The sequence below is a fragment of the Peromyscus californicus genome, unplaced genomic scaffold (assembly GCF_007827085.1).
Source record: "Peromyscus californicus insignis strain IS unplaced genomic scaffold, ASM782708v3 Scaffold_5__1_contigs__length_169319896, whole genome shotgun sequence".
In the NCBI taxonomy this organism is placed as follows: domain Eukaryota; kingdom Metazoa; phylum Chordata; class Mammalia; order Rodentia; family Cricetidae; genus Peromyscus; species Peromyscus californicus.
Window position 1 is genome coordinate 20,626,488 of NW_026294573.1, and position 25,253 is coordinate 20,651,740.

The 25,253-nt window shown below is 55.2% G+C and overlaps 1 protein-coding gene and 1 pseudogene across 3 annotated transcripts in view; both read left to right on the forward strand.

The window, feature by feature from the left end:
- The first annotated feature begins 1,194 nt into the window (after positions 1–1,194).
- Rps6ka1 (ribosomal protein S6 kinase A1) overlaps positions 1,195–25,253 on the forward strand; it is a 40,302-nt gene continuing 16,243 nt past the window's right edge. Inside the window, exons 1-11 of one of the 3 annotated variants that reach the window (XM_052716836.1) lie at positions 1,195–1,335; positions 7,706–7,750; positions 16,488–16,604; positions 16,900–16,981; positions 19,212–19,292; positions 19,459–19,538; positions 20,736–20,842; positions 21,896–21,933; positions 22,439–22,581; positions 22,944–23,014; positions 23,261–23,349. In XM_052716836.1, the coding sequence (XP_052572796.1) occupies positions 1,273–1,335; positions 7,706–7,750; positions 16,488–16,604; positions 16,900–16,981; positions 19,212–19,292; positions 19,459–19,538; positions 20,736–20,842; positions 21,896–21,933; positions 22,439–22,581; positions 22,944–23,014; positions 23,261–23,349 (916 nt within the window). In that variant the 5' untranslated portion in view covers positions 1,195–1,272. Of the gene's footprint in view, positions 1,336–7,705; positions 7,751–13,790; positions 13,991–14,029; positions 15,684–16,487; positions 16,605–16,899; positions 16,982–19,211; positions 19,293–19,458; positions 19,539–20,735; positions 20,843–21,895; positions 21,934–22,438; positions 22,582–22,943; positions 23,015–23,260; positions 23,350–25,253 lie in introns of those variants that run through there. The other 2 variants (XM_052716837.1, XM_052716835.1) reach the window with 2 other exon arrangements.
- On the forward strand, positions 5,319–5,406 carry LOC128098039 (uncharacterized; annotated as a pseudogene).

Here is a 25,253-nt window from a genome sequence, read left to right on the forward strand (position 1 = left end):
CACACTCGGGCCATCCAGTCCTGCAGGCAAGCTCATTTACCCACCGAGCTGTCTCAAGCCCACCCACACTCTTTTAAACACTGGTGTGCTCCTGATCTGCTGTGTGACTCTGGATAAGTCACTTCATCTTTCTGAGTGTCTAGTAGGAGGTGGTGAGTTCTCAAGAGAATCACAAGCCGCCTGGAGATATAGGTCTATGGTACCAAACGCAACTTAGCGTGTAAAGCCTGGGTTCCTTACCCAGAACAAAGCAAACACACACACACACACACACACACACACACACACACACACACACACACACACACACACACACACACCACGTATCCGCAGGAGGCTTTTAATAAACTAACCAGCTTGTCCTTGGGCTCTCTCACCTGAGAATAAGTCTCACCACACCTGGGCTCTACGACCTCTTTTAGGCCCAGGCCAAATCCTCCCTGAGGGAATCCTGATCCCACCAGGCCTAGACTTTGCCCTCTTCACAAGGCTTCAAGCTCAAACCAGACCACCATCCGGCCTGCCGCGGAAGAGACGCTGGACCTGGCCTGAAACCAGCGCCCTCAAGTGATAGGGCACAATGCAGACTGCGAGGGAAAAAAAAAAAAATGCGTATTAGGAAATCACCCTGGGGGCGCTGTGGATCCTGGCTCTGGCCGGCTTGGGACACCGGAATCACATAAGAGAGCCCAGTGTGGGCTCCCGAGAGGGGGGTGATCCTAGCGGAGAGCCTGGGGACACACGGCCCAGGATCCTTTCAAGCCTCTGTCCGGATCAGGCCCAGGACATCCCATGTAGGGTGGCAGTCCCTCCCCCTGGAGGGAGAAGGCACATCTGGGTTAAGATTCCAAATGCTGCTAGGACAGGACAACGGTGGCCCGGGCGGGGTCTGCACAGGGACGCACAGCCCGGGAAGAAGAAACCCGCAGAGTCTCCGGTGGGCAGGGCCGAGCGTGGGCCAGGGGCTCGTTTGGAGGCGGGGCCGACTCCCAGCGCGTCGGGGGCGGGGGTCCGCGCCGGGAATGCCGCGCCGTGGGGACTGGGCGGGGCGACTCAGGCCCCGCCCCCGCGCAGGTAGCCAATGGGCGCGGCGGCGCCGGGTGACGGAGGGAGCCGAAGTGCGAGTGCCGCGGCGGCGGCGGACGGCCCAGCCAGAGCGCGAGGGGCTCGGGGGCGCGCGGGGGACTCAGGGCAGCGGCGGGGACCCCGGGGCCCGGAGGCGGCGCAGCCCGGGGCCGCCGGGAGGAGCGCGGGCGGTTCGGCGGCGGCGCGATGCCGCTCGCCCAGCTCAAGGAGCCCTGGCCGCTCATGGAGCTGGTGCCGCTGGACCCGGAGGTGAGTGAGAGGGGCGGGGGACAGGCGCCGGCCGCCGGCCAGCCCGGATCCGCACAGGGGCGGGGCGGCCCGCGGCGTCTTTGCAGCCCCGCGAGGACGCGAGTGCCCTCTGGTCTCTAGCCCACTGTCCGGCTCCACCCCCCTGTGGTCCGGGTGTGCGTGTGCAGGGGACGGTTCTGCTGGGCGCTCAGTACCTCCCTGCGGTAGCCAGGAGAGGGAACCCCACGGGGTGTTGAGGTTTGACACCCTAAGCACCCCTAGGACCCGTCCCGCTTATCATCTTTTGGGAGCTGTGGGAGGTGCCCCAATCAGTGCAGAAGGAAAAGGCTTGGGTCAGATGTCTGGGGTTCTACTAAAGACAAGGATCATGGGAATCCGGTTTCTCCCCGTTCCTTCTCCCCGAGAGCTCTCTTGGTTCCTCCACTTCTGACCTTAGGAAGGTAGCCCTTCTGGACCCATGGCAGTTATGGAATGTGGGATGAAACCACCTCTGGAGTGGGGACCTCCTGGTTTCCTTTGCTAATGACACCCGGGTCTCCCACTTCAGGTTATGCTGAAGAGTGGAGAAAGCCCTTAGACCTTGTGAACCTTTCCCGTAGAAAAGGCTGGGCCCTTGGGCAGTGTGGCTTCCACCACCTACAGCTCTCCCAGAGGCTGCTCCTGTCTTTCGAGGGCTTTGTGGTCCAACCCTGAGCATGCAGGAGGCCACTTTTGGTGGTGTCCTGGGACGCGGGGATCAAGGTCAAGTCTTGAACCAGCAAGTTTAAAACTTTGCCCTGCTCTCATGCTGGGAAGGAGGCAGGTGAAACTCTGCCTTACTTGGAGCTGTTAAGGGGTACAGAAGACGGATAGAGACCTCACTTGACCCCAGAACCTAGATTGGTTTCCTCCTGGCTTGAACCCTTACCTAGGTTTTGGACCTCAGGGCAGTCACCACCATATGCCCTGCCTCTCAAGACCACAGGCTCTACAGTGAAGACCCCAGGTCTTCAGGCACCCAGAGCATGCTGCCCCTTTAAAGGGGTGGCCTAAACTGGCTATTGGAGGGTGGGCGCGGCTGGATTAGGTAACCAACCTGAAGGCACAATTTGGAGTAAATTGTTCTGGGATCCCTGCCATGGGGTTTTTACAGGCCCTACACAGCCCTCAGAGGTTCTCTCGCTGACTCACCCTGGTAGGTGAGGAACACTGCCCTGCGCAGCCCCTGCTGCCTCCCCCCTACCTCAGGACTGGGCACAAGGCCTGCGGGAAGGCTCAGAGGTGTATTCCTTTGCCTGGGCACGCCCCTGCCACCTGGGCCTCCAGAGGAAGGTAGAGCTGAGCTGGGCATGGGTGGGGAGGGACTTAGCCTAGAGATTCACAGTGTTACACCGGCAGGGAGGGTGGGATCTAGGAGCTCTGGCCTCCTCCAGGGCAGCACTTCCTGCTTCCCTTTGGGAAATCCTGAGGCCAGGGCCAGCTTCATAAGGGGCCAGGTTAAACCGGAAACATCTTAGTTTGAATACTGTTGCACCTGAATGCAGGGAGAGGAGACTGTCGGATTTCCTGGGATGGGGAGAGGATTTCCCAATGAGCTTTACTTCAGAAATACTGTGTGGCCCTTAGTCCACGTTCAAGCCATCTGGGCTTCTCTTTCCAGTGCCACAGATGAGCTTCTCACTCTGCTTCCTGGGCCTGACAAGGTGCAAAACCCTGGGTCCTGCTGCCCGCATCCCCTCCCCCAGGCCATGGAGGTGCCAGTGAACTGGGTGTTATTGTTTGGGTAACAGGAGCCATGGGGCAGTGAGGGTGTGCATTCTTACTTGAGAACAGGGCCTTGCTGTTCTTTGTGCAGATGACATGTAAGCGATACATGTGCCTGACCTGCAGGTACTGGCGCCATTGTGGGCAGGCAGCTTCTAGCCAGGAAGGAGGCAGGTAAGGGGGCTGGCAGGGGCATTTGGCAAAAGAGGTCTGGATCTGAACTGCCCTGTCTTCCGATTGCTGTCACCAAAAATGGGCTGCTGGGCCCAGGTGGAATAAACCAATTGGAGATATGGGTGAGGATGCTACCTGGGTTTTTCTTGGTTTGGGCAAAAACAGAGCCTTGTCTCCAAGCCCTATCCTGCCAGGGCTTGCTATCTGCTGTCCATGGATGTTTTGTTACTTAAATTTTCACAACTTCTCAAGATAGAAATTATGACGCCCATTTTCAGAGGGGACGGCTGAACTTGCAAATGCCAGCATGTGCGGTTGTATCCGGAGCAGGATTGGAACTCAGCACTCTTGCTGTTTCCCACCGAGCAAAGGAGGCTGGAAGATGAGCGTGGGTTGGGTTTAAACTGGCGCAGGTGGCAGGTACTCCCAGAGCAGCTCCGGATGTTGGCACACACTTCTTCGTCCGCAGGGCCCTTGTCCAGCCTTGGCTTGGCCTAGCAGTGTCCTGGCACTTGGCCCCCAGGCTCCAGCAGTGCCCAGGGCTGCCAGTGCCGGGCTCAGACCCCAGTTCCTGGGGCTGCTTCCTGCCTGCGGGGCACGTGCTGTCTTTCCCCATCTGTTCCGCTCCCAGCCTTGCTGGAGCTGCTCTGGACCCTTAGGTGGAGAGAAGCATGCCTGTTAGGACCCAGCTCCGACAACGGGAAGGGGTGCAATGCTCCAGGGGTTCTGAGCGGGTGCCTGTCCTCACAAGTGGTGCTCCTGAAGAAGCGAGGAGAGTGGAGTGCTCCAAGAAGCCAAGGGGCCTTCCCTGCCCCAGGCTCTTTGCTCTGGTCCAGGGTCTGATCTGTCTTTTTCTTCCCCTCCCTCCCTCCCTCCCTCCCTCCCTCTCTCCCTCCCTCCCTTCCTTCCTTCCTTCCTTCCTCCCTTCCTTCTTTCCTTCCTTCCAGGGCCTTATTTGTGCTAGACAGGTACTCTACCTCTGAGCTAAACCTCCTCCCCCTAGGCCTTTTTGAAAAATCATTATTAAAGATGTATTTGTTTTATTTGCGCGAGTGTACGTGTGTGTGTGTGTGTGTGTGTGTGTGTGTGTGTGTGTGTGTGTGTGTGTGTGTGTGTGTGAGCAGGGGCCAGAACAGGTCATTGGATCCCCCGAAGGTGGAGGAACAGGCAGTCGTGAGCTGCTTGACATGTGCGCTAGGATTTGAATTCATACAGCTGTGTTCTTCCCACCGTCCCACCTGTCAGACCAAAAGGGCAGATGAGGGCTGCTGTCCTCTCGGTGGGCCCTTTCAGTTCTCTCTTGAGGACCAGTCACTTCTCTAGAGACCTTGGGTATCAGCTCTTAGAGAAGGATTATTGGGAAGGGGGTCCCTGAACTATGCTAAAAAAATAAATAAATAAATAAAATAAAAATAAAAAACTTGGCCCTCCTGTGTCCTCTCTCCTTCATCAGGGATTTAGGCTTGCAGACACACTGATGTGAGTTATGGTCCCATGGCGGCCACCTGCTAGCTGTGGTGAGGCCCTGAGTGCTGAGGCTCAGCTGAAAGACAGGGTAACAGGAGCCTCCTCTGGCCTCCTAGCTGTCCTTGCTGGGCTGACCCTTCCTCTTTCATTGGGCAAACTCTATGTTGGACCCTGGCTCAGCACTGAGGAGCCGATGAAGGACAGGTCATGGCCCCCTTCCTGAGTTAACCTGTGTGCTCAGTGCTGTGGGTACAGAGGAGAGAGGGAAGAGTTAGAGGCTGTGTGGGCAGAGGAGGGAGAGTTTGGATTCAGCCCCATGAGAAGAGCAGGAAGGTTTCTTGGTAGGGTAAGTCACAGTGCAAATGCTCGGTCGTATTCAGGGTCTCGGGTCATTCAGTGGAAGCCCCAAAGAGGGCCCAATAATGCTCACTTTGACAGGACGTGTACCGAAACTGGAATGAGCTGGGCAGTGGTGGGGCATGCAGAGGCAGGCAGATCTCTATGAGTTCAAGGGCAGCCTGCTGTACAGAGCGAGTTCTGGGACAGCCAGGCCTGTCACACAGAGAAGCCCTGTCTCAAAAAAAACAACCAACCAACCAAACAAACAAAACTGGAATGATACACAGAAGGTTAGCATGGTCTCTGGGTAAGGATGGCACACAAGTTTATGAAGTGGTCCGTCTTTAAGATGTTTTAGTAGTTATTATTATGTGTATGTGTACATGGTGTGCATACAGGGGCACTCATGCAGCTGTGTGTGTGGGAGATCTGGGACAACTTTGTGGAGTGAGCTCTCTCCTTCCACCCTTCCCTGCATTGAGGGATCAAACTCACGTCTTCAGGCTTGGTAGCAAGTACCTTAAACCGATGAGCCGTCTCACCCGCCCAGCAGTCCGTATGTTTAAAGCTTGAGAAAGAAGGTTCTTTTGGGCTGCCCTAAAATGCTGTGAGGTGGACGAAAACGTCAAAATTCGTCACCGTTGTGAAGCGTGCTCTTCAGGTGAATGTAGTGTGAGTTTTCATGGCCGGCCACCTGGACCGACATTCCTGTGGTAAATGTTGTCCGACTTACTACTTTAGCAGACCAGAAGGCAAATAAATGTGTATTAGTTAAAGACAGGAACCAGGCGGTCGGGGTGGCAATAATAATAATGGCCGCAGTGGCTCCTGCTTGTGGGCCATTCACATGCCAGGTGTGTGTATTTATGGGCTTGATTCACTGACTGTAGCAGCTGCCCGTGAAATATATTGTTTTCATCCCCCATTTTACAGGTGAGGAGACTGAGCTGTGAGAAGCAAAGTGACCTCCTCAGGGTCCTGCAAATGTAGAAGCCAGAATTTGAACTCACTTCTTAACCCTTGGGCTGGGTAATTGGAGACAATGGCCGTGGGTTTCATGCTGAGGAACTGGGACTTGATTCTAGCTTCGTCTCGGCCACAGAGGATGTGCGGTTTTCAGTGAACTTGTGAATGGATCGATGTGGAGGAAGATGAGGGTTTGAGTGCCTCTGAAGGGCTGCGGCAGGGGCTGGTGGGCAGGCTGGTTGTGGATGTAGGTGGGACAGTTCCTCTGTGACAGCTAGTCTGCTGGGTGAACTGGACTCAGCAAATGTGTCTGTCTAGCCCTGCCCTTAGGCCCTTACCAACCTGTCTGTTCTCCTCAGTGTGTGTGTGTGTGTGTGTGTGTGTGTGTGTGTGTGTGTGTGTGTGCGCGCGTGTGCGCGCGCGCATCCATATGACACCTGGCTCTTGGGGACTATTAGGGGCATTAAGGGGACTCAGGGCAGGAAGGACGACCTGGCAGGTGTGTGGGGGGGGTTGGGGGCAGCCGTTCCAGAAGCAAAGGAATTACAGGTAATAGGTAGAACACAGCTGTACCTGCTGCCGCCAAGCAAGGCCAGAGCTGCCCTGTGGACCTGGCTCTTGGCTCCAAAGTCCCCGTCTTAGGGAGCCTCCTGTCTGTCTTACCGTACTCGATCCAGGCCAGGAGGGGTGGGGACGGCTTCTTCAGTTGGCTTTCTGACCTCATCGCAGGTAGGAATAGAGAGACCAGGATGTGTAGTTTTCTCCTGGGGTGAAGTCCAGAAGAAACAGCGTAGCTCAGAGGTGGGACTTGCACCTGCCTCTCCCTGCAGGTTACTCCTTGGCCGTGGTACAGGCCACTCTGCACAGGCCTTTGCTTAGCAACCCCTACATTTGGGGCCACATTTCAAATCGCCACTTTTCAGTTGTGCCAGGGCTCCATCATTAGTCCCCTCTGAGCCCCGGGGCCCTCCTCTACCTCTTGAGCCAGGGCCTAACCCCCAGGGCTGTCTAAAAGACTAAACGGTGCCTCGGGTGTGCGGTGAGTCCGGCCTTCGCGAGTGGCGGGCACTCATATCTGCTCTCCTGGGACTCCCCGTTTACTGGGGAGGGCCAGTCCGTATGTGACCAGTGGTACTGTGGGGAATTGCAAAGGTGTGGTGGATATAGCCATCACTTTATCTGTGAGGGTTCTCGAAGTGTAGGGCAGGGCTCAGGGAAGCCACCGGGAGGGACACCTGCCCCAACTTTGTCCTCTCCCATCCTTATAGCAATTTGTGGAAGTTAGGGTATCTGTCCCAGTGGTCCAGATTGGGAAACTGAGGCCTCTCATGGTTGGTTAGTTTGCAAATGGTTGCACGATCTGCCTTGGCAGAACGTGGTTGTGTGTGCCTTCTCCCTAGGAAGGGGTGCTATCTGAGCTGAGACTTTGTAGATGATGCGGTGTTCGGTAGGCAGAGGGAGGTTGGGTACTCTGAGTCCTGGGAATGTTCTGCCTGTGTTGGGAGGGGCTGTCGCTCGAGGACTTGATTCTTGCACAGTGAAGTAGAGGTGGAGAGGACCCATGTAGAAATAACTGGTCTCTACGGCCTCCCTGGCTATTGGGAACAGCCAAGGATGGAGAGTCCCAGGATGCATCTCTCTCCCTGAAGGTGAGTTGTGACACTCTGTTTGTCTTTTCCAGAATGGACAGGCCTCAGGGGAAGAAGCTGGACTTCAGCCATCCAAGGTGAGGACCAGGGACGGCGGGCAAAGTCATGATCACGAAGGAGCGAGCATTGCTCTTGCCTCAGCTAGATGTGAAGGCCCTGACTTCTCATCCCTTTGTGTAGCTTGGCCCTCTTCCTCTGACCCTGTCTCTATGCTCACTCAGGGCATACTGGTTTCAGCGTTCCTTTCTCAAAGACGAGGAAGGGCACTGTGCCCGGAAAGGGTCGGGAAGAGGTACAAGGTCCAGGAATTCTGTCACCAGGCCACTTCCTGGGTTTATGTCCTTGTAGTTTGGGCCTAAGGAGTGCTTGGAGAGGTCTGTGTACTGTGCTGATCTCCTTGGTGGGTAGGACTGGGAACATTTGGGCCTGGGAACTGGAAAGGTGGCACTGGGAGCCTGGAGGCTCTTCAATCCTGACCACGTCCAGTGCCTCCCAGACGGTTTCTTGGGACTCCCAGCTCCCAAACTGAGGCATACCCCCTTCTCCCAGCTGTCCCTGCCTCCTCTGGATGCTTACCCCTTGCTGGCTTTTTATTAAAAAAAAAAAATTACTGTTTTTATTTTTTAAACAGGATCATACCATGTAACTGGCTGTCCTGGAACTCACTCTGTAGCCCAGGCTGGCCTCAAACTCAGAAATCCACCTGCCTCTGCCTCCCAAGTGCTGGGATTAAAGGTGTGCGCCACCACTGCCCAGCAGCACTTTTATTTGATAATTTCGTGTGTGCCCTTGTGTATTTGCGTGTGCATTTGTGTGTCCCTGGACGTGGTGAGGTCAGAGGACAACCTGCTGATGTCAGTTCCCTCCTTCTATCGTGTTGATGACAGGAATCAACCTCAGTTTGTCAAGCGGGCAGCAGCCGTCTCTATCTACTGAGTTACCTCACCCGTCTCCCATAGCTAAAACGCTCCTGTGTGCTCTTAGTTGGGTACCTTGTCCTCTCTGAGTCCGGGCGTCCTCATATCTGTAGTAGGGAGAACCATACCTCAGTCACAGAGAGCTCTGATGTCACAGAGATAGAGGGCTGTTGAGGGGCTTTGGAAGCCCTCTGGGCAGGGTCTGTGCAAACCCTGGTTCCAGGTACTCTCCCCACCCAGAAGCTCCTCTGCTCTCTTGAGTCTCTGTCCTCATCTGTAAGTTGGGGACTAGGCCTTTCCCCCTGGACTGAGTGAAGGACAGATGAGGTGGTAACTGCCAGGCACTCAGTGGGACTGCCCTGATACATTACTCAGTCCTCCTTCCTGCCCCCGGCCCCACCCTCGGCCTGGGTCAGCCCAGCTGTAGGCACGACCTTTGATTTGGAGTCAGGGTTGGTCCTGGTGTTTACATTGACTTAGCTTCCTAAGATAAGGTAACTGAGCTGGGTGTGGTGGAGCCCTGTGAGAGAAGTAGGCCCCTGCCCCCTCCTGCTGTTGGTTACTATAACAACAGGGCCTTGGGGGCCAGTAAGAGTGTAGCCTGGACCTTGGTTGTCTCTGACCATGTCTGGAGATTCCACGCACCAAGGAACTCCCTCTGGTTTCCTTGTAATAAGATGAAGGAGCCAGGGGAGAACTGGGTCTTCAGATCTTGGGTTTGGAGGTCTAGTCTAGGGGGCTCGGAGTAAAGGTTTTGGGGAACTGGTAGTGGGCTCAGTTTGTTATCTCAAGAGTCCAAGGGTCGGCCTGGTGCTGCAGGCTGCAGTCCCTGGACTTGGGAGGTAGAAGTGGGAGTATCCTGAGAAAGTCATCCTCTGGTACGTAGTCAGTTTTAGACTAGTCTGGGCTACATGAGACCCTGTCTCAAAACCAACCCAGAAGATTGGCTAACGTGGGGAGGGAGCTTGTCCAGGCAGGAAGCTTTGTTCATTCCACTGCCTAAGGTGCACTGAGGTAGAAGGTCCTGATACAGGAAGCGGGTCAAGGCTCGCAGTAGTGAGGCAGTGGGGCTCTCAGATGCCATGTGCTGGAAATCCCGTGCCTGGCACCAAACTAGAAGCTTTATTTATTGTTTGTTTGCTTGTTTAAGACAGGGTTTCTCTGTGTAGCCCTGACTGTCCAGGAATTTGCTATGTATACCAGGCTAGCCTCAAACCTGCAAAGACCCACCTGCCTCTGCCTCCTGAGTGCTAGGATTAAAAGTGCACACCACCTAGCCGGGCGGTGGTGGCGCACGCCTTTAATTCCAGCACTCGGGAGGCAGAGGCAGGCGGATCTCTGTGAGTTCGAGGCCAGCCTGGACTACCAAGTGAGTTCCAGGAAAGGCGCAAAGCTACACAGAGAAACCCTGTCTCGAAAAACAAAAAAAAAACAAAAAAAAACAAAAAAAAAAGTGCACACCACCACCTGGCTTTGTGCTCAGTTTTCATTTATTCTTTTTTAGATTTTTTTTTTAATGTGTGTGGGTGTCTTGCCTTTATGTATGTCTGTGCCTCACAATAGTGTAGTACCAGAGGAGGCCAGAAGAGGGCGTCAGATCCTCTGGAATTGGAAATAGAGATGCTTGTTAGTGGCCGTGTAGATGCTAGGAATCAAACCTGGGTCCTCTGGAAGAGCAGCCTTGTTACCGATAAGTCTCTTAAACAATAAGTCATCTCTCCAGCCCTGTTTAGAGTTTTTAGAGGTAGAACTACATTTTCCAGATGAGAAAATTGAAGTCTTACATCACACATAGCTGAGGGGGTCAAGCCTTGTTTGACCAGAGCCACATTCCTCCCTGGCTGGTGAATACAGTGTGCTGAAGAGGAAGAGCACTGGATATCTACCACCCCAGGGGGCTAGCACTGAGGGAGAGCTCATCAGCGCCCGGCTTGAAGATCCTCAGTGGCCACGGCTGGGCTGAGCACACTAGGGGGTATGCTTCGGCCAGGACCTCAACGTTGGGTAGTGGATGGAACAGGCAGATTGTCCCTCATCACGTATGTGTGCACCGTATTGTTTCACTGAAAGAGACCCTTTGTCCAAACTGCTGGACACCCCCCGGCCTCAGAGAGCACGCAGGTGCGGAGAGAGGTGGAGACAGGAACACTGTGGTTGGTGCTCAGATGGGGAAATAACACGGTTATGGGCACATAGAGCCTGCATATAACACTTCCTCCCCCCATCCCCATTCCTCTCAGAGTGCTTAGTGATGTGAGCGCATCCTAGCCTCAGCCAGCATTGTCTGAGCTCTTAGCTGAGTGTGAAGCAGAGATGTGGCCTCCTGTGTGTGGCAGGTGAGGGGAGACTAGGTGGGCTCTGGGGGACCCGACTGCCTTCCCTGCAGAGTTAGCGTTTGGCTGGGCTTTGAGTAGCAGACTGCATGTCTTCCAGGTGGAGGGGAGGCAGGGGTGGAGACTTGGGAGCCAGGCAGCCAGAATTCTGTTCCTATGGCTTGTTTGCCTTGCCTGGGGCAAGTTGCTCTTCCGAAGGGCAGAATAGAGCCTAACTGTGAGTGCAGAAGAGCCTATCTCGGTGGGCGTGATGGTACAAATGCTTAATCACAGAGGCAGGTGGATCTCTTGAGTTCAAGGCCAGCCTCGTCTACATGCTGAGTTCCAGGTCAGCCAAGGCTGTATATCAAGACCTTGTCACAAAACAAAAAAAGGAACCTAGCTCTTAGGGCCACCTGGAAGAGAGCTTGTGCTGTGTACAAATTAAAGCATCCAGGGTCTGTGCACAGTGCTGGTATCTAATGCTGGCTTCTGTATCTGTTACTGCTGGAAAGAGGGTTGGGGCTTAGCATTGATGGGGTAGGGCGAGCACTCCTTGGATCCCTTCAACTTCTGTCTACTCTCGGTATTCTCAGGGCCCCACTTACTCTCCCTCTCCTCTCCTGGGAGTGGACTGGGCAACCCAGGCCCCCTCCCCTGGCTATCTCCGGAGCTGGACCCCTTTGAAGTGCCTGCAGGTCTATTTTGAGAGCTGATTTCTTCCGCCTCCCTTCCTCTCTTCCTGTTTATGAAACCCTGATCCCTCCTGGATCCCTTCTGCTCCCCTGGCCCTGGAGCTTAGGCAGGATGTGACTCTGGGCTTTAGGGAGCCTCAGGCAGCCTCAGGTATTGAGAGAAACTTCTCTTGGATGACCGGAACTAACCAAATTACCTGCTTAGCACCTGGGACGCATGCCTGGACTCTGTTCCTTTAGCCTGCCTGCCCTGGGGAGAGCCTGTGGTCCAGTAGAGAGAGGTTTTGTTTACAACGTCTCCTTTCTCCATGGCCCATTTGGCTTCTAGAGAACCTTCACTTGAACAGAGGAGGGCTGATCCCGAGATAACGATTTTTTGCCTGGGAGCACCTGGCTCTCACGGAGTCATTGCTCCACTTTCTAAACGCCTTGCTCACAGTGCTTTCTCAGCATGGACTCTTTTTTTAGTCCCTTTCTGTCCAGCAAATACCTGTTCATCCTCAAGAGCCAGCTGGACTGTCTCATCCGGAAAGGGTTCCTGGACCTCACCACCCTGACAGTCTCTCTACCTCTGGGCAGCTCAGCACCTTAGCCACAGCTCTGTGCCAGGACATTTGTGTTTTGTTACAGATATTTCTTTTTGGAGCTACCTGAGGATCAGACCCAAGCTAGCCTTAGCTGTGTGTGCTTCCTAGTATCTGTCTCCCTCCTGGGCAAAGCAGGGGCCGGGAGCTGTCAGTCACATCCAAAGGAGAGGCACGGGTCTACAGGAAAGCCTTGATGGAGATGTCGGGGTGGGAGGGGGCATGGGAGTCAGCGATGAAGTATGGGGAAGTTTTGGCTGGCTCGGGAGCGGGCTTTTTAGTTTAACTCTTAGCTGTCCCCTGTGTCATCCACATGGGTTCGGGCTTGTCATTTTCTGTCTGAGTCCTATTTGCTTATCCCTGAAATTGGAAGAGGATCCTTCCTTGGGAACTGTGCCAAGCCCAGGCCTGGTGGATCTACCACAGCAAAGGCTGAAGGAAGGAGTGACCAATGTGGTTAAATGACCATGTGACAGGAGGCTCAGGTCTCATTGCTCCTTGCCGGGCCTGACCTGGGACCTGGGACCAGCCCCTCCCTTGGGATGCCTAGGCACAGTCAGCCTGCCAGGAGGCATGCTGGGAGTCATACCTGGAAGGCCCTGCAGATTTTGCCGGCTGGAGAAGGGATGGTTGGTAGCCATTGGAGCCAACAACTGAGAAGGGTTGACCGTAGAGGTCAGGACACCCAGAGTAGAGCTCCTAGGGGACAAGGTTCAGATGCTGTGGCTCTGGGCTTTTCTTCCTGCTGCTCTGTGGAGGAACAGGGCCAGGACTCAGGAGTGTAAGCTGATGTCTGTCCTCCCCCCATACCCATCAGAGGCTTCAGGTCCTCACAGTTCAGCAAAGGCAGTTCTGAGGCCATTTCCTTCCTCTGCCCCTTCTGGTACCCTGCTCACCACAGCGCTTCTTTCCTTGTTTATGGGGACTAGTGGGTTGAGGGAAGCCTGGCGTAGGTGTTTGTGGCCAGTCTTCAGGCAAGTTGCCCTCCTGAATCAGCAGCAGGCACTTCGGTCTTGGGGAGGAATCTTTCACAACTCCACAGGCCATCTACCACAGACTTATCAGAGCCCTGTGAGGAAGGGAAGGGGAAGTACATGTGCATGAGGGGGCATGTGTTTCTCCACTGCGCTGTCTAGAAAGGGTTTCCGATTACCAGCCTGAGTGTATCTGCTGGTTCCTGTGGGTGTGTTGATGGCGGGAGGTGAAGGGATGGGCCTGGTCCACTCTTGCCCTCAGGAGCCCATTCCTCTTCTTGGGTCTTCTGACTTATTGTCCATCCCAGGTCTTAAGATTAGTATGTCTGAACAGAAACAGGATGAGGCAGGGTGCTGCCTGCTCTGTGGGGTAAGGGGTGTCTCAACTCCGGGCTGGGCTAGCCAGACTGGCCTTGCTGACTTCTGTCCTGTGTGTCCCTGGGGAGCCCCTGGTGTGTATATTTTCAAGTGCTGAATGAATACGTACTGTGTGGGCATCTCATCGCCATGTGACTTGTGTCTACAGCTGTCTTCCCTCCTTGGGGGTCAGGAGACAAAAAGTGAGGGACCTTTGGGCTCTCCCTGGGTCATAGCCTGGGGTCTGCAGTGCCCTCTCCTTATCAGGGGAGCCTAACCCATCTTGAGTTCCTCCTTCCTGTGAAGAGGGAAGTGAGAAGAAGGGGAGCCAGAGACCCTGCCTTCTGGGCCAGGAAGGCTAAAAAAAGGAGAAGTTGTAGGAGTAACGGGCCCTCCGGCCCACAGCTCGAGTCCCACCATGCAAACCCCAGCAGATTTCCCCAGGGTTGAGAGAGACTCCGGCTTCTGTCCCAGAAAGGTGAGGAGATGGGTAATTTGTCTCCACAAGTATCTGTCATCCTGACTCTGGGCACGGAATAGATTTGGGGAAAGCTCTCTGTCCCCAGTGGGCCTTCTCAGGCAGACAGTGGACTTGAGCCGCTGATCCTGGGGTGGGGTGAGCTGAACTGCTGTGTCGCCTCTGCCTAACTGCAGTCAAGTCTTCTGCCTGTTCCCCCAGATGGCTCTGGGGGGACTGATTCGCCTACAGTGTTCTTGGGTTTGATGGTGCTGTTGAGACCCTTGGAGTCCCTGAGAGTGACACCTTGGAATGGGAAGTCCCAGACTGGCTTTAGGACTGAGAGAGAGGGCAGGCTCGGGTGGGCAGGAAGTGGGCTCTGACTGACTTACCTGCCCACCCTTTCCTGGCACTTGACGCTGCTGACTATAGTCAGACAGGACCCAGAGGAGGGACTTGGCTCAGGACAGCTCTACCATTGGTCTGTCTTGAACCTGAACCACAGTTCCCTGTTCCCTCAGAGAGGCCAGAGGTTTTAGAGATATTTAGGTCAGAGTTCACTTAAGAGATGGATCTCTCAGCCTCTCCTTCAATCCCGGGGCCACCTAGGAAGCCCCTGGGAAAGTTTTGGAAGACTCCACAGAGATGGGATTGCGCACAGACTCGGTCCTGGGGCCGGTACCTTGTCTCCTCTTGTCTCTTCCCACCCTAAGCACTTGAGGAGGAGCCTACAGCTCTGCCCGGGGTCCTTCCCTGGGGATCCCCGCCCTGCCACCTGCCTGGGTTTGCCCTGGATGCCTGTTAGTCTGTGGAGGTTTTGAACTCTGCTCTATTTCTCTTGTTGGGTTCTAGGACCTGTCTGTAATTGATAAGTGCCTGTCTTCATGAATTGCACGATAAATGTTGAGTGGCCCTTTTGTCTCTGCATGTTCCCATGAGTCTCTGTCTCTCACGGGCACGAGCTCCCTCCTGTGTGGTGGCTGTGTGCTCTTGCCTTTGCCTCTTGGTACAGATCTCCCACCCATCTTGGTGTTGAACATGTGTGCCTGTCTGCCTCTGTCTGTCGGGTAATGGTCCCAGTCCATCTCTTGCTGCGTGGGGACATGTCCGTATATTATGCCTCCCTGTCTGATGACTGTGTATGTACTACGTACATGTACACAGTGTATGCATGTCTTCCGGCCCCTGCCTGATGGGTGTCTGTCCTTGTCTGCTGCTACATACTAGATGCCTATCTGTGCCTACCAGGTACCTTGTCAGGTCTCTGTTCTAGGACCGAGGATCTGCTCAGCAGCTGGGCTGGGCTGGGGCTTTCTCTTTGTAGGCCTACAGGGAGGATGAAGGGGAGGGCCAGAGGGCAGACCTCAGGCACCGGGGAGTAGGGGGAGAGAGAAGAAGGGAGCAGAGTGAGGGTGGAAGCCGGGAGCTGGGAAACCACAGGCCCTGTGTGATTGGCTGTCTTGGGCCTGGCCCAGCCCCCGCGCCCTCACCCTGCACATCCGCCTTGGGCCCAGCCACCTCCCCGGCAGTCCTGGTGGGTTGTTGCCTACCCTTGCCATGGTGCCGTGGCCCTGCTGGGCGGATGGAGCAGGACCCCAAGCTGCCCCGTCTGCGGCTCAGGGCCCTGCTCCCCTGGCTGCTCAGGAAGCAACGGTCCAGGATCAGCCAGACCCTGCCTGGCCCTGGCCCTGGCCCTGGGCCCCAGCAGGACTCGGTAAGTGTACCCGGATATCTGGTCCTGGCTTGGCAGTAGCCCCTGGAACAGGTGTTAGGCAGCAAGTGTAGCCTAAGTTAGCTTTTGACTCTCCTGGCCCTGCTAGATGACCGGACCTTGCCTGGACTTACTTCCTGGGGAAGTAAGGAGGCATCTCGGTGCCTCAGGGCAAGACTGGCAGATTAGAAGGCCAGAGAGGTCCCAGAACAGCAGTGACCAGACAAGGGTTCCTAGATGCTTCTCAAGGGAAGTTTGGTGGGACATGGGGTCTTTAGCCTTAACCCTCAATTGCTCCACATGGGCACTGAGTGGGTTGAGAGGGATGTCTGAGTGACTCTTGGGTCTCTGTACCTCAGTTTTATCCATACAACCAGGAGGTGTGCCCCATCTCATCCTGACTAGCAAAAAAAGGCCCAGCTCTACCTCCCCATTATGAGCTCAAACCTGACTTCCTATTGTGGCAAAACCCAAACAGTTGGGGGGAGGGGAGCCTCAAGGGCGGGCCTAAGAAGGTCCCTACACCAGACCCAAGGCTTGAGTCTACTCATCCTGGCCATGTCTTTACATTCCTTTGGGTCTGACCTGGCCCATGCATCCATGCCACAGGAACAGGGCCTCACCTGAGCTGGCACTCTGGTAGTTGGCCTTCTTGGCCTTTGAGATGCTGTTGGTACCCATGAGCCTGAAGGCTGTGGGGGGAGTGGTCTGTTGGGCCTGTTTTTATCTGGTGGGATGCCTTGGATAAGCTGTATGCCATGTTGCCCGGGAAGAGCCCCACAACTACCACCTCTGTCCACCTGTCAGGATGAGGGCGTCCTCAAGGAGATCTCCATCACACACCACGTCAAGGCTGGCTCCGAGAAGGCTGATCCATCCCATTTTGAGCTCCTTAAGGTTCTGGGCCAGGGATCCTTTGGCAAAGTAAGTCAGAGAGTTCCTTATTGGGAGGGCATTGCAGGTCATGTCTGAGGTGGAGGGGCACCACAGGTCATGTCTGAGGTGAGGGGGGGCACCGCAGGTCATGTCTGAGGTGGAGTGTCGGGTTACCTGGGAGTCTACCAGAGGATCAGAGGACAAGGGTAAGAGGTCACCTTGATAACCCAGGGAGAGCAGAAGGTCAACTTGGGATCCCAGGGTCATGTGGAGAGGCTGCTAGCCAGTTGGCTCAGCCACCTCTCACCTCCTCTCGGGTTTTTCCTGCCCTCTCCCTTCTCAGGTCTTCCTGGTTCGCAAGGTCACCCGGCCTGACAGTGGGCACTTGTATGCCATGAAGGTGTTAAAGAAGGCCACGTTGAAAGGTGAGTAAGAGTGCTTCCCTGGGCAGAACTGAAGCTGGGCTGAGGAGGAGGAGGAAGGCCAGGCCTCAGGGTTGTGGAGCTGATGAAGGAGGAGCCTGTTGTCAGGAGCCTCTAGGATAGAGGCGGAAAGCAAGCCGACACTCAGCTGCCCTTGCCCCCCCTTTCCCTCCTCCAAAACCAAGCGAAGGCCTAGTGGGGTGCAGAATGCTTGGGGGTGGGAGACTCTGAGCTATCACATTGTTGGGTCAAAGTGTTGTGTGGCAGAGTTGCTTCATGATGCCTGGAAGCCTAAGGGGACCTCTCTGGCCCCTGGGAGATTCAGGGCATGAGAGAAGCAGCAGGGAGCCTGAGGGTGTAGAAGGTGGGGACCCATAAGAGAAGATGAGTTGGGGGTAAAGCCGCAGAGTTGGATGACAGCGAGGTTCAGAAGGGAGCCCCAAGCCAAAACCCAGAATTCTGGAGACTTAGAAAGTGTATGCAGATGGTGAGTGGTTGACTGTGGGTCAGTTGTTGATTCTGATTGGTCTGGGAGCCAGTGTGGCCAGAAATCAGGTGGAGACCAGGGGGTGTAACATGGAGAAAAGGAGGGGTCATCCGTAAGGACAGAGCTGTCCTTGGCCCACCGAGGACTGTCTGCTAGATGGTAGTGGCTTTAGTGTAGGCTGGCAGGAGAAATCATGGGAGCTGCAGGGGAGGAGAAAGATGAAAAGATGCAGTCCCTACTGTAAGGGGCTCGCGGACTGGGTGGGAGAGTCTTGCCATGGCCTGGCAGTGAGGTAGAGCAATGCCAGGCTTGTGTGCATGGATGCCCAGGCCCAGGAGTTGAGGGATGGGCATAGATTCATAGAAATCAGGTGAGAGGTCTGGGAACTCTGGGTGGGGGAAGTATAGGACCTGTGCCTTGAAGGATGCTGGGAATTTCCCAGAACAAGATGGTAAGGTTTGGACCCTCGGGAAGGAGGAACCATGTCCCTGAGGTGGCTGGAAATGTGAGGTGTGGTTGAAAGAGGCCCTAGTTAACTGCAGCCTGGCCCCTGCCACATCTGGATTAAAACAATAAGAAGTGGTGTGACAGGAGGCACCAGCACCGTGGAAGCCCAGAGCGCCCGGCCTGGTCTGCAGAGATGCTTCCTGGAAGTGGTAGGGTCTGAACCCAGTCAACCAAAACCCTGTTGGTGGTCAGAATTGGCCTGGTGACTTCTGTTCTTTATCCCCACCCCCACCTGACATTCATGAGACCTACAGTGGAAGCACGTTAGAGGTAGAGGCAGAAGGATCAAAAGTTCAAGACCAGTGGTGGCTACATAGTGACTTTGAGGCAAGCCTGGACTGCATGGGAGCTTGTCTCAAGTAATCCTCTGTGGTAATACACTGTGTACCCTAATAAAATTTGCCTGAAGATCAGAGAACAGAACAAGCCACTAGATTAAACATAGAGGCCAGGCAGTGGTGGCACACACCTTTAATCCTAGCACTGGGGAGGCAGAGATCCATCTGGATCTCTGTGAGTTCAAAGCCACCCTGGACTACATGAGATTGACTCAGTCTAGGAGAGAAATAGAGCCAGGCAGTGGTGGCACACACCTTTAATCCCAGCATTAGGAAGGATGAGACAGGAAGTGATGGCTGGGCAGAGAAAGGCATATTAGGCATGAGGAGACAGGAACTGAGACTTTTTCAGGCTGAGGAGTCCTAGAGGTAAGACGTGGCTGTGGCTTGTTCCTTTGTCTCTCTGATCTTCAGGCAAATTTTATTAGGGTACAACATATCACTACAATCCTCCCCAGCAACAAAACAAAGAAGAAGAAAAGAAAAACATTAATAAACAATGCTCGTGAAGAATGTCTGCTTAGCCCCACCCAGGAATCACATTTTACTGTTGCATTTTATTCTTGTGGAAATGGAAAGGGAATTAATAAAGGTGTGCTGACGGAGGTACACAGTCAAAGTCTGGGGACCTCAGGACCCTGGGGCGCAGGATGCTCAGTGGCTATAGGACATGGTGGAAGACTAGACACCAGGACTCTGCCTGGACTTCATGAGGAGAGGGAGCCAGAGCAGGCCAGGGAGCCAGAGCAGGGTCAGGAGGGGAGAGCAACTGAATGCCCCAAGGGTCCGAGAGCCTGGGAGTGCAGACTCGGAAGGATGAGTGGGAACCAGCACGTGGAGTTGGGCTTGGGGAGGCTGTGTGGCGTGTGTAGACTTTCAGTGACCTCCTTTCTCTGGCCAGTGCGTGACCGTGTTCGGACCAAGATGGAAAGAGACATCCTGGCTGATGTGAACCACCCATTCGTGGTGAAGCTGCACTATGGTGAGATCACAGACCCTGTCTAGGGCCACCTTCTCAGTGTCCACCCCTGCCTGTGACGTTCCCTGTCCCTTGTTCCACCTCTCATGGGCCAGCCCACCGTAGCCAGGAACAGAGGCACTGGTCACAAGGCCCAGCTGACTCCACCTTGGCTTCTGTCCTCTCTTAGCCTTCCAGACTGAGGGCAAGCTCTACCTTATTCTGGACTTCCTGCGTGGTGGTGACCTGTTCACACGACTCTCAAAGGAGGTAAGCCGACATCCCACTGCTGGGGATGTGATGCAGAAACCCATCCCGGGCGGGGCCTTGTGAAGAACTCTCAGTGTGGCCTGGGCCTGTAACTTCCCGGCTTGCCCCCGAACTCAAGAAATGTCACCTGACCTGAAAGAGAGGTCGCCCCTGGCAAAGCCTCTGTGAGTTTCTCTAAGGATAGGCTGAGGACGAATGGGTAAATGTGACTGTTCTCTTTAGTTGCTAAGGGAATCTCTCAACACTTGAGGTAGAGTGCCAAGGCTGTGCTGGTCCAGGGAAAGAAGCACACACACACACACACACACACACACACACACACACTTCCAAAAACTAGAAGTAAGTTTCTTGCCAGGCAGTGGTGGTGCACGCTTTTAATCCCAGCACTCAAGATGCAGAGGCAGGTGGATCTCTATGAGTTCGAGGCCAGCCTGGTCTACAGAGCGAGTTCCAGGATAGGCACCAAAACTACATGAGAAACCCTCTCTCAAAAAACCAAAAAAAAAAAAAAGTAAAGTCTCTTTACTACAATTCCCTCTAGACCCCTGGGGGGGAAAAATTTTTTTTTGTTTTGTTCCAGGCAGAGTTTCTCTCTGTGGCCCTGTAGCCCTGGCTGTCCTGGAACTAGCTCTGTAGACCAAGCTGGCCTTGAACTCACAGAGATCTGCCTGCCTCTGCCTCTGCCTCCTGAGTGCTGGTGGGATTAAAGGCATGGGCCACCACTGCCTGGCTAGGTAAACATTTTTGTTGGTTTCTTATTTAACCTTCTCAGGTTCCTTTTGTAGATACATTCTGTACATATTCTGTGTCCCTACCCCCACTTTCTTACCTGAGAAGTATTAGTTCCGGTACACTGTTCTGTGCTTGGCCTCTCCAGTCAGTGTATCTCGGATTGTTCTGTATTAGGGCGTGGAAAAACTCCTTGTTCTACACTATGGCTGCATAGTTCTTCATTTTGCCCGGGAGAGCTGGTTTAATCTAGTCTTTGACTCCTGAGTACTTGGATTATTGGATTATTTTACTCTTTACTATTTCCAAACTCTAGCACAGTGAGGGACTTATGTATCAGAGAAAGGTATGTGGCATTGCACTGTCCCCAGGGTAGACCCTCAACCCCGAAAGGCTGTGACCGCTCTGTAGCCCGGCTCTTGGGGAACAGGATGTCCTGGCCGCAGCATATCTCCTTCTCTGTGACAGGTTATGTTTACAGAGGAGGATGTGAAGTTTTACCTGGCTGAACTGGCACTGGGCCTGGACCACCTACACAGCTTGGGCATCATTTACAGAGACCTCAAGCCTGAGAAGTGAGTGAAGCCCCTGCCCTCTTCCTGGACTCTACAGGGTGCAGAGACCTGGGCCTCTTCTAGAGCAGGGCCACTCCGAGGGAGATGGTGTGGCTCTCTCCAGGAACTTAGCCTTTTGGGGGCTATCGGGAGGTGGTGGGATGGGCTAGTGGCAGCAGCAAATGGACCTTAGGTAATTAGGGACCGCCTGGTGAGTAGTGCTATTACCAAAGGCCACCAGGCAGCTGTGTCATGTGTCCCGTCCTCTCTGCCAATGCAATGTGGTAATGGAGATGCTGCCCTTAAAGATGCATTCCTTGCCGGGCGGTGGTGGCACACGCCTTTAATCCCAGCACTCGGGAGGCAGAGCCAGGCGGATCTCTGTGAGTTCAAGGCCAGCCTGGGCTACAGAGTGAGTTCCAGGAAAGGCGCAAAGCTACACAGAGAAGCCCTGTCTTGAAAAACCAAAAAACAGCCGCAACAACAAAGACGCATCCCTCCTGGGGTTGTCCTTCCAGTGCTGCCTGAAGAGCTGGGACAGTCTGCTGGTAGTTAGACACACCTCCAGTCAGGCATTGGTGCACAGCTGTGGTACCAGCTGCTAAAGAAGCTAAGACCGAGAGTCTGAAGCCAGCCTGTACACTATGGTAGACGCTGTGCTTAAAAGAAAGACAAGTTCCAGCCGGGTGGCTGTGGCACTCGGGAGGCAGAGGCAGGCGGATCTCTGTGAGTTCGAGGCCAGCCTGGTCTACAGAGCGAGATCCAGGACAGGCACCAAAACTACATGGAGAAACCCTGCCCCGAAAAACCAAAAAAAAAAAAAAAAAAGAAAAAGACAAGTTCCACAGACATTCCCGTCTTGTGGAAGAGAGTTACTTTCCTGAGATGTAGTTTTCCCTCTAGTAAGATGGGGCCCTAATGTTGCTGCCAGGCCTCCGGTCTGCCACCTTTCATTGTGTAGATCTGGGCCGAGCCCTTCTTCTGGGCAGGCCCAAGTTCCTCCATCCAGTGGTACCACGAGAACCCACATAATGCCTGCTGCTAAGGCTCCTGACTCCTGTCTCTCTGTTCCAGCATCCTTTTGGATGAGGAGGGCCATATCAAACTCACTGGTAAGTGAAGTGCATCTGCTCCTTTGGACTCCAGGGAAGCGGGAAAGGGGCTCCTGATAGGTATCAGCTGAGGCCTGGGAGTTCCCTATGCTTCCTGAGAGGTGGTGTCAATTATCTCCACGCATCCAAAGCCCAGGCCCGGTTATGGTGTTTATTTTTATTTTATGTGTGTGTGGGGGCGGGGGGTGGGGGGGGTGCCTGTGGACCTCATGCATGCATTGCCCACAGAAGCCAGAGTCCCCTGGAACTGGTCATTAGCCATCATGTGGAAGCTGGGAATCGAACCTGGGTTCTCTGGAAAAACAACCAGTGCTCTTAACTGCTGGGCCACCTCTCAAGGTCCCCAGGTCCCAATTCAGAATCAAGCTCCCCACTACAACCCCCTTGGGTCTCAGCTTTCTCCTGGCGTGGAGGTGATCCTCTGCTCTGGGCAGGGGAGCTAAGTGTGGTGGCAGTGAGGGCGGCAGGGGTCCTGAAGATGGCTTCTCTGCCCTCCACGCCGCAGACTTTGGCCTGAGCAAGGAGGCCATTGACCATGAGAAGAAGGCCTATTCATTCTGCGGGACAGTGGAGTACATGGCCCCTGAGGTTGTCAACCGCCAGGGCCACACCCACAGTGCAGATTGGTGGTCCTATGGGGTGTTGATGGTGAGTATCCCAGCGAGGGTAAATGATCCAGCCCCAGGTTCAGGACTCAGTTTCCCCATGTGTACAGCGAAGAAGGGTCATCTCACCCTCCCCTTGCCTCACCCTGCCCACGGTTTCCCCTCCTTGGAAGATTCACGGGTTTCAGTCCAGCTGAAGTACCCTTCACCTGACTTGGGATTCTCTGGGGCTCCCAGCTGCTTCTGGAATCTAGGGTTGGGAAGGGGGCAGAGGCAGGCACGGTCCTTGCTCCAGATAGACTCTGAAGTCCAACAGGCCAGCAGAAATCCCGGGACTGGATCAGGGTAGCCTGGGAAGGAGGAAGAGGAAGGACAGATGAAAATTGCACCTTTTTCCTCCTGCAGTTTGAGATGCTGACGGGCTCCCTGCCCTTCCAGGGGAAGGACCGGAAGGAGACCATGACCTTGATTTTGAAGTAAGCACCAATGCTGCCCTGGTATTAGTACAGCCTTCCTAATCCCACCCCAGTTTCGGGGCCAGAGAGTGGCCTTTCCCCTGCCTCCACAGACCCTTGTCATCTACCGGGGCCAGCGGGAGGTGTGGGAGGTGAGTTCGTGGCTGGCTTCTCTGGACTGAGCTGGGAAAGAGACCTGGACAAAGGAAGGGGCTCTGGAGCTTCTGGGGTGGGGCTTGTCCCTGATGAGACCTACGACTGTTCCAGGGCGAAGCTAGGCATGCCCCAGTTTCTGAGCACGGAAGCCCAGAGCCTCCTGCGGGCCCTGTTTAAGAGGAATCCTGCCAATCGGCTTGGTAAGCAACCCCAGCTCGGGAGGAGACATGGCTGTGGGGGACAGGGGACAGCTGCAGCCTAGGCCACAGGGCCACATCTGGGACTGAAAGGAGCTGTTGTCCTTTGTGTGAGCAGACAATGCTGCTGGCCACCCTGTTTTCTGGCTCCATGTATGGTGTTGGGAGGGTGACCTGTGTGTAGGGGGGAGGCAGGAACTGAGTCATCCCTGCCCCCTCAGGGACAAGGACAGAGGCCCCCACACAGCTTCTCTGCCAAGGTTGCTGGCTCAAGAGAAGGCGCATGAGCTCAGGAGTAAGAAAGGTCCCAGTACCAGCTGAGCTGTGTCTGTCCCCACTGCCTGGCACCTAGCAGTCACTGTAAATATTTGTTGAGTGATTGGGTACCATTTATGAGCTACGTGATTGGGCAGGTGAGCCCCAAGTTCCTTGTGTCGGTGGAGACAGTGTTCCCAACCTGGCTCCCAGGGTTCTTGGAGTCAGAGAAGGACGAGCCTGGTGCGTCCTCTCCACAGTGTTTGCTGACTTTTTCATTGCTGACTTCAGCTGGACTTCAGCCAGCTTCGTAAGGTCCTTTCCAAGTCCCTGGGCTGACTTGAACAAGAGTTTGTCTCAGGGATGAAGAGGGCAGGAGGAGAAGAAGGGCGGAGATGGGCCTGTGGTGGGAGCCGATGAAGGACCTTGTTGGGTCTCAGAAGTCCGGCTTCTGTCCTGACTGTCGCTTGGACAAGCCACCCGTCCTGCCGGCCCTTCCTTCTGTCAGCCACTGGCGCTTGATCGTAAAGTAGAAATGCCAAGTGGGCTGCGGGCTTCAGGGTGATGGATGCTGATGCAGGGCAGGGTGAGCCCAAGCTGTCCTCTGCTGCAGCAGATGGTCCAGAGTACCGGGGGACAGGGTCAGTCCAGAGCATCAGGGACAGGGTCGGTCCAGAGCATCAGGGACAGGGTCGGTCCAGAGCACCAGGGGACAGGGTCGGTCCAGAGCACCTGGGGACAGGGTCGGTCCAGAGCACCGGGGGACATGGTCAGTCCAGAGCACCGGGGACAGGGTCAGTCCAGAGCACCTGGGGACATGGTCAGTCCAGAGCACCGGGGACAGGGTCATTCCAGAGCACCGGGGACAGGCTCAGTCCAGAACACTGGGGGACAGGCTCAGTCCAGAGCACCTGGGGACAGGCTCAGTCCAGAGCACCTGGGGACAGGCTCAGTCCAGAACACTGGGGGACAGGCTCAGTCCAGAGCACCGGGGGACAGGCTCAGTCCAAAGCACCGGGGACAGGCTCAGTCCAGAGCACCGGGGGACAGGGTCATTCCAGAGCACCGGGGACAGGCTCAGTCCAGAACACCGGGGGACAGGCTCAGTCCAGAGCACCTGGGGATAGGCTCAGTCCAGAGCACCTGGGGACAGGCTCAGTCCAGAGCACCGGGGGACAGGCTCAGTCCAGAGCACCGGGGGACAGGGTCAGTCCAGAGCACCGGGGGACAGGGTCAGTCCAGAGCACCTGGGGACAGGCTCAGTCCAGAGCACCGGGGGACAGGGTCAGTCCAGAGCACCTGGGGACATGGTCAGTCCAGAGCACCGGGGACAGGGTCATTCCAGAGCACCGGGGACAGGCTCAGTCCAGAACACTGGGGGACAGGCTCAGTCCAGAGCACCTGGGGACAGGCTCAGTCCAGAGCACCTGGGGACAGGCTCAGTCCAGAGCACCGGGGGACAGGCTCAGTCCAGAACACTGGGGGACAGGCTCAGTCCAGAGCACCGGGGGACAGGCTCAGTCCAAAGCACCGGGGACAGGCTCAGTCCAGAGCACCGGGGGACAGGGTCATTCCAGAGCACCGGGGACAGGCTCAGTCCAGAACACCGGGGGACAGGCTCAGTCCAGAGCACCTGGGGATAGGCTCAGTCC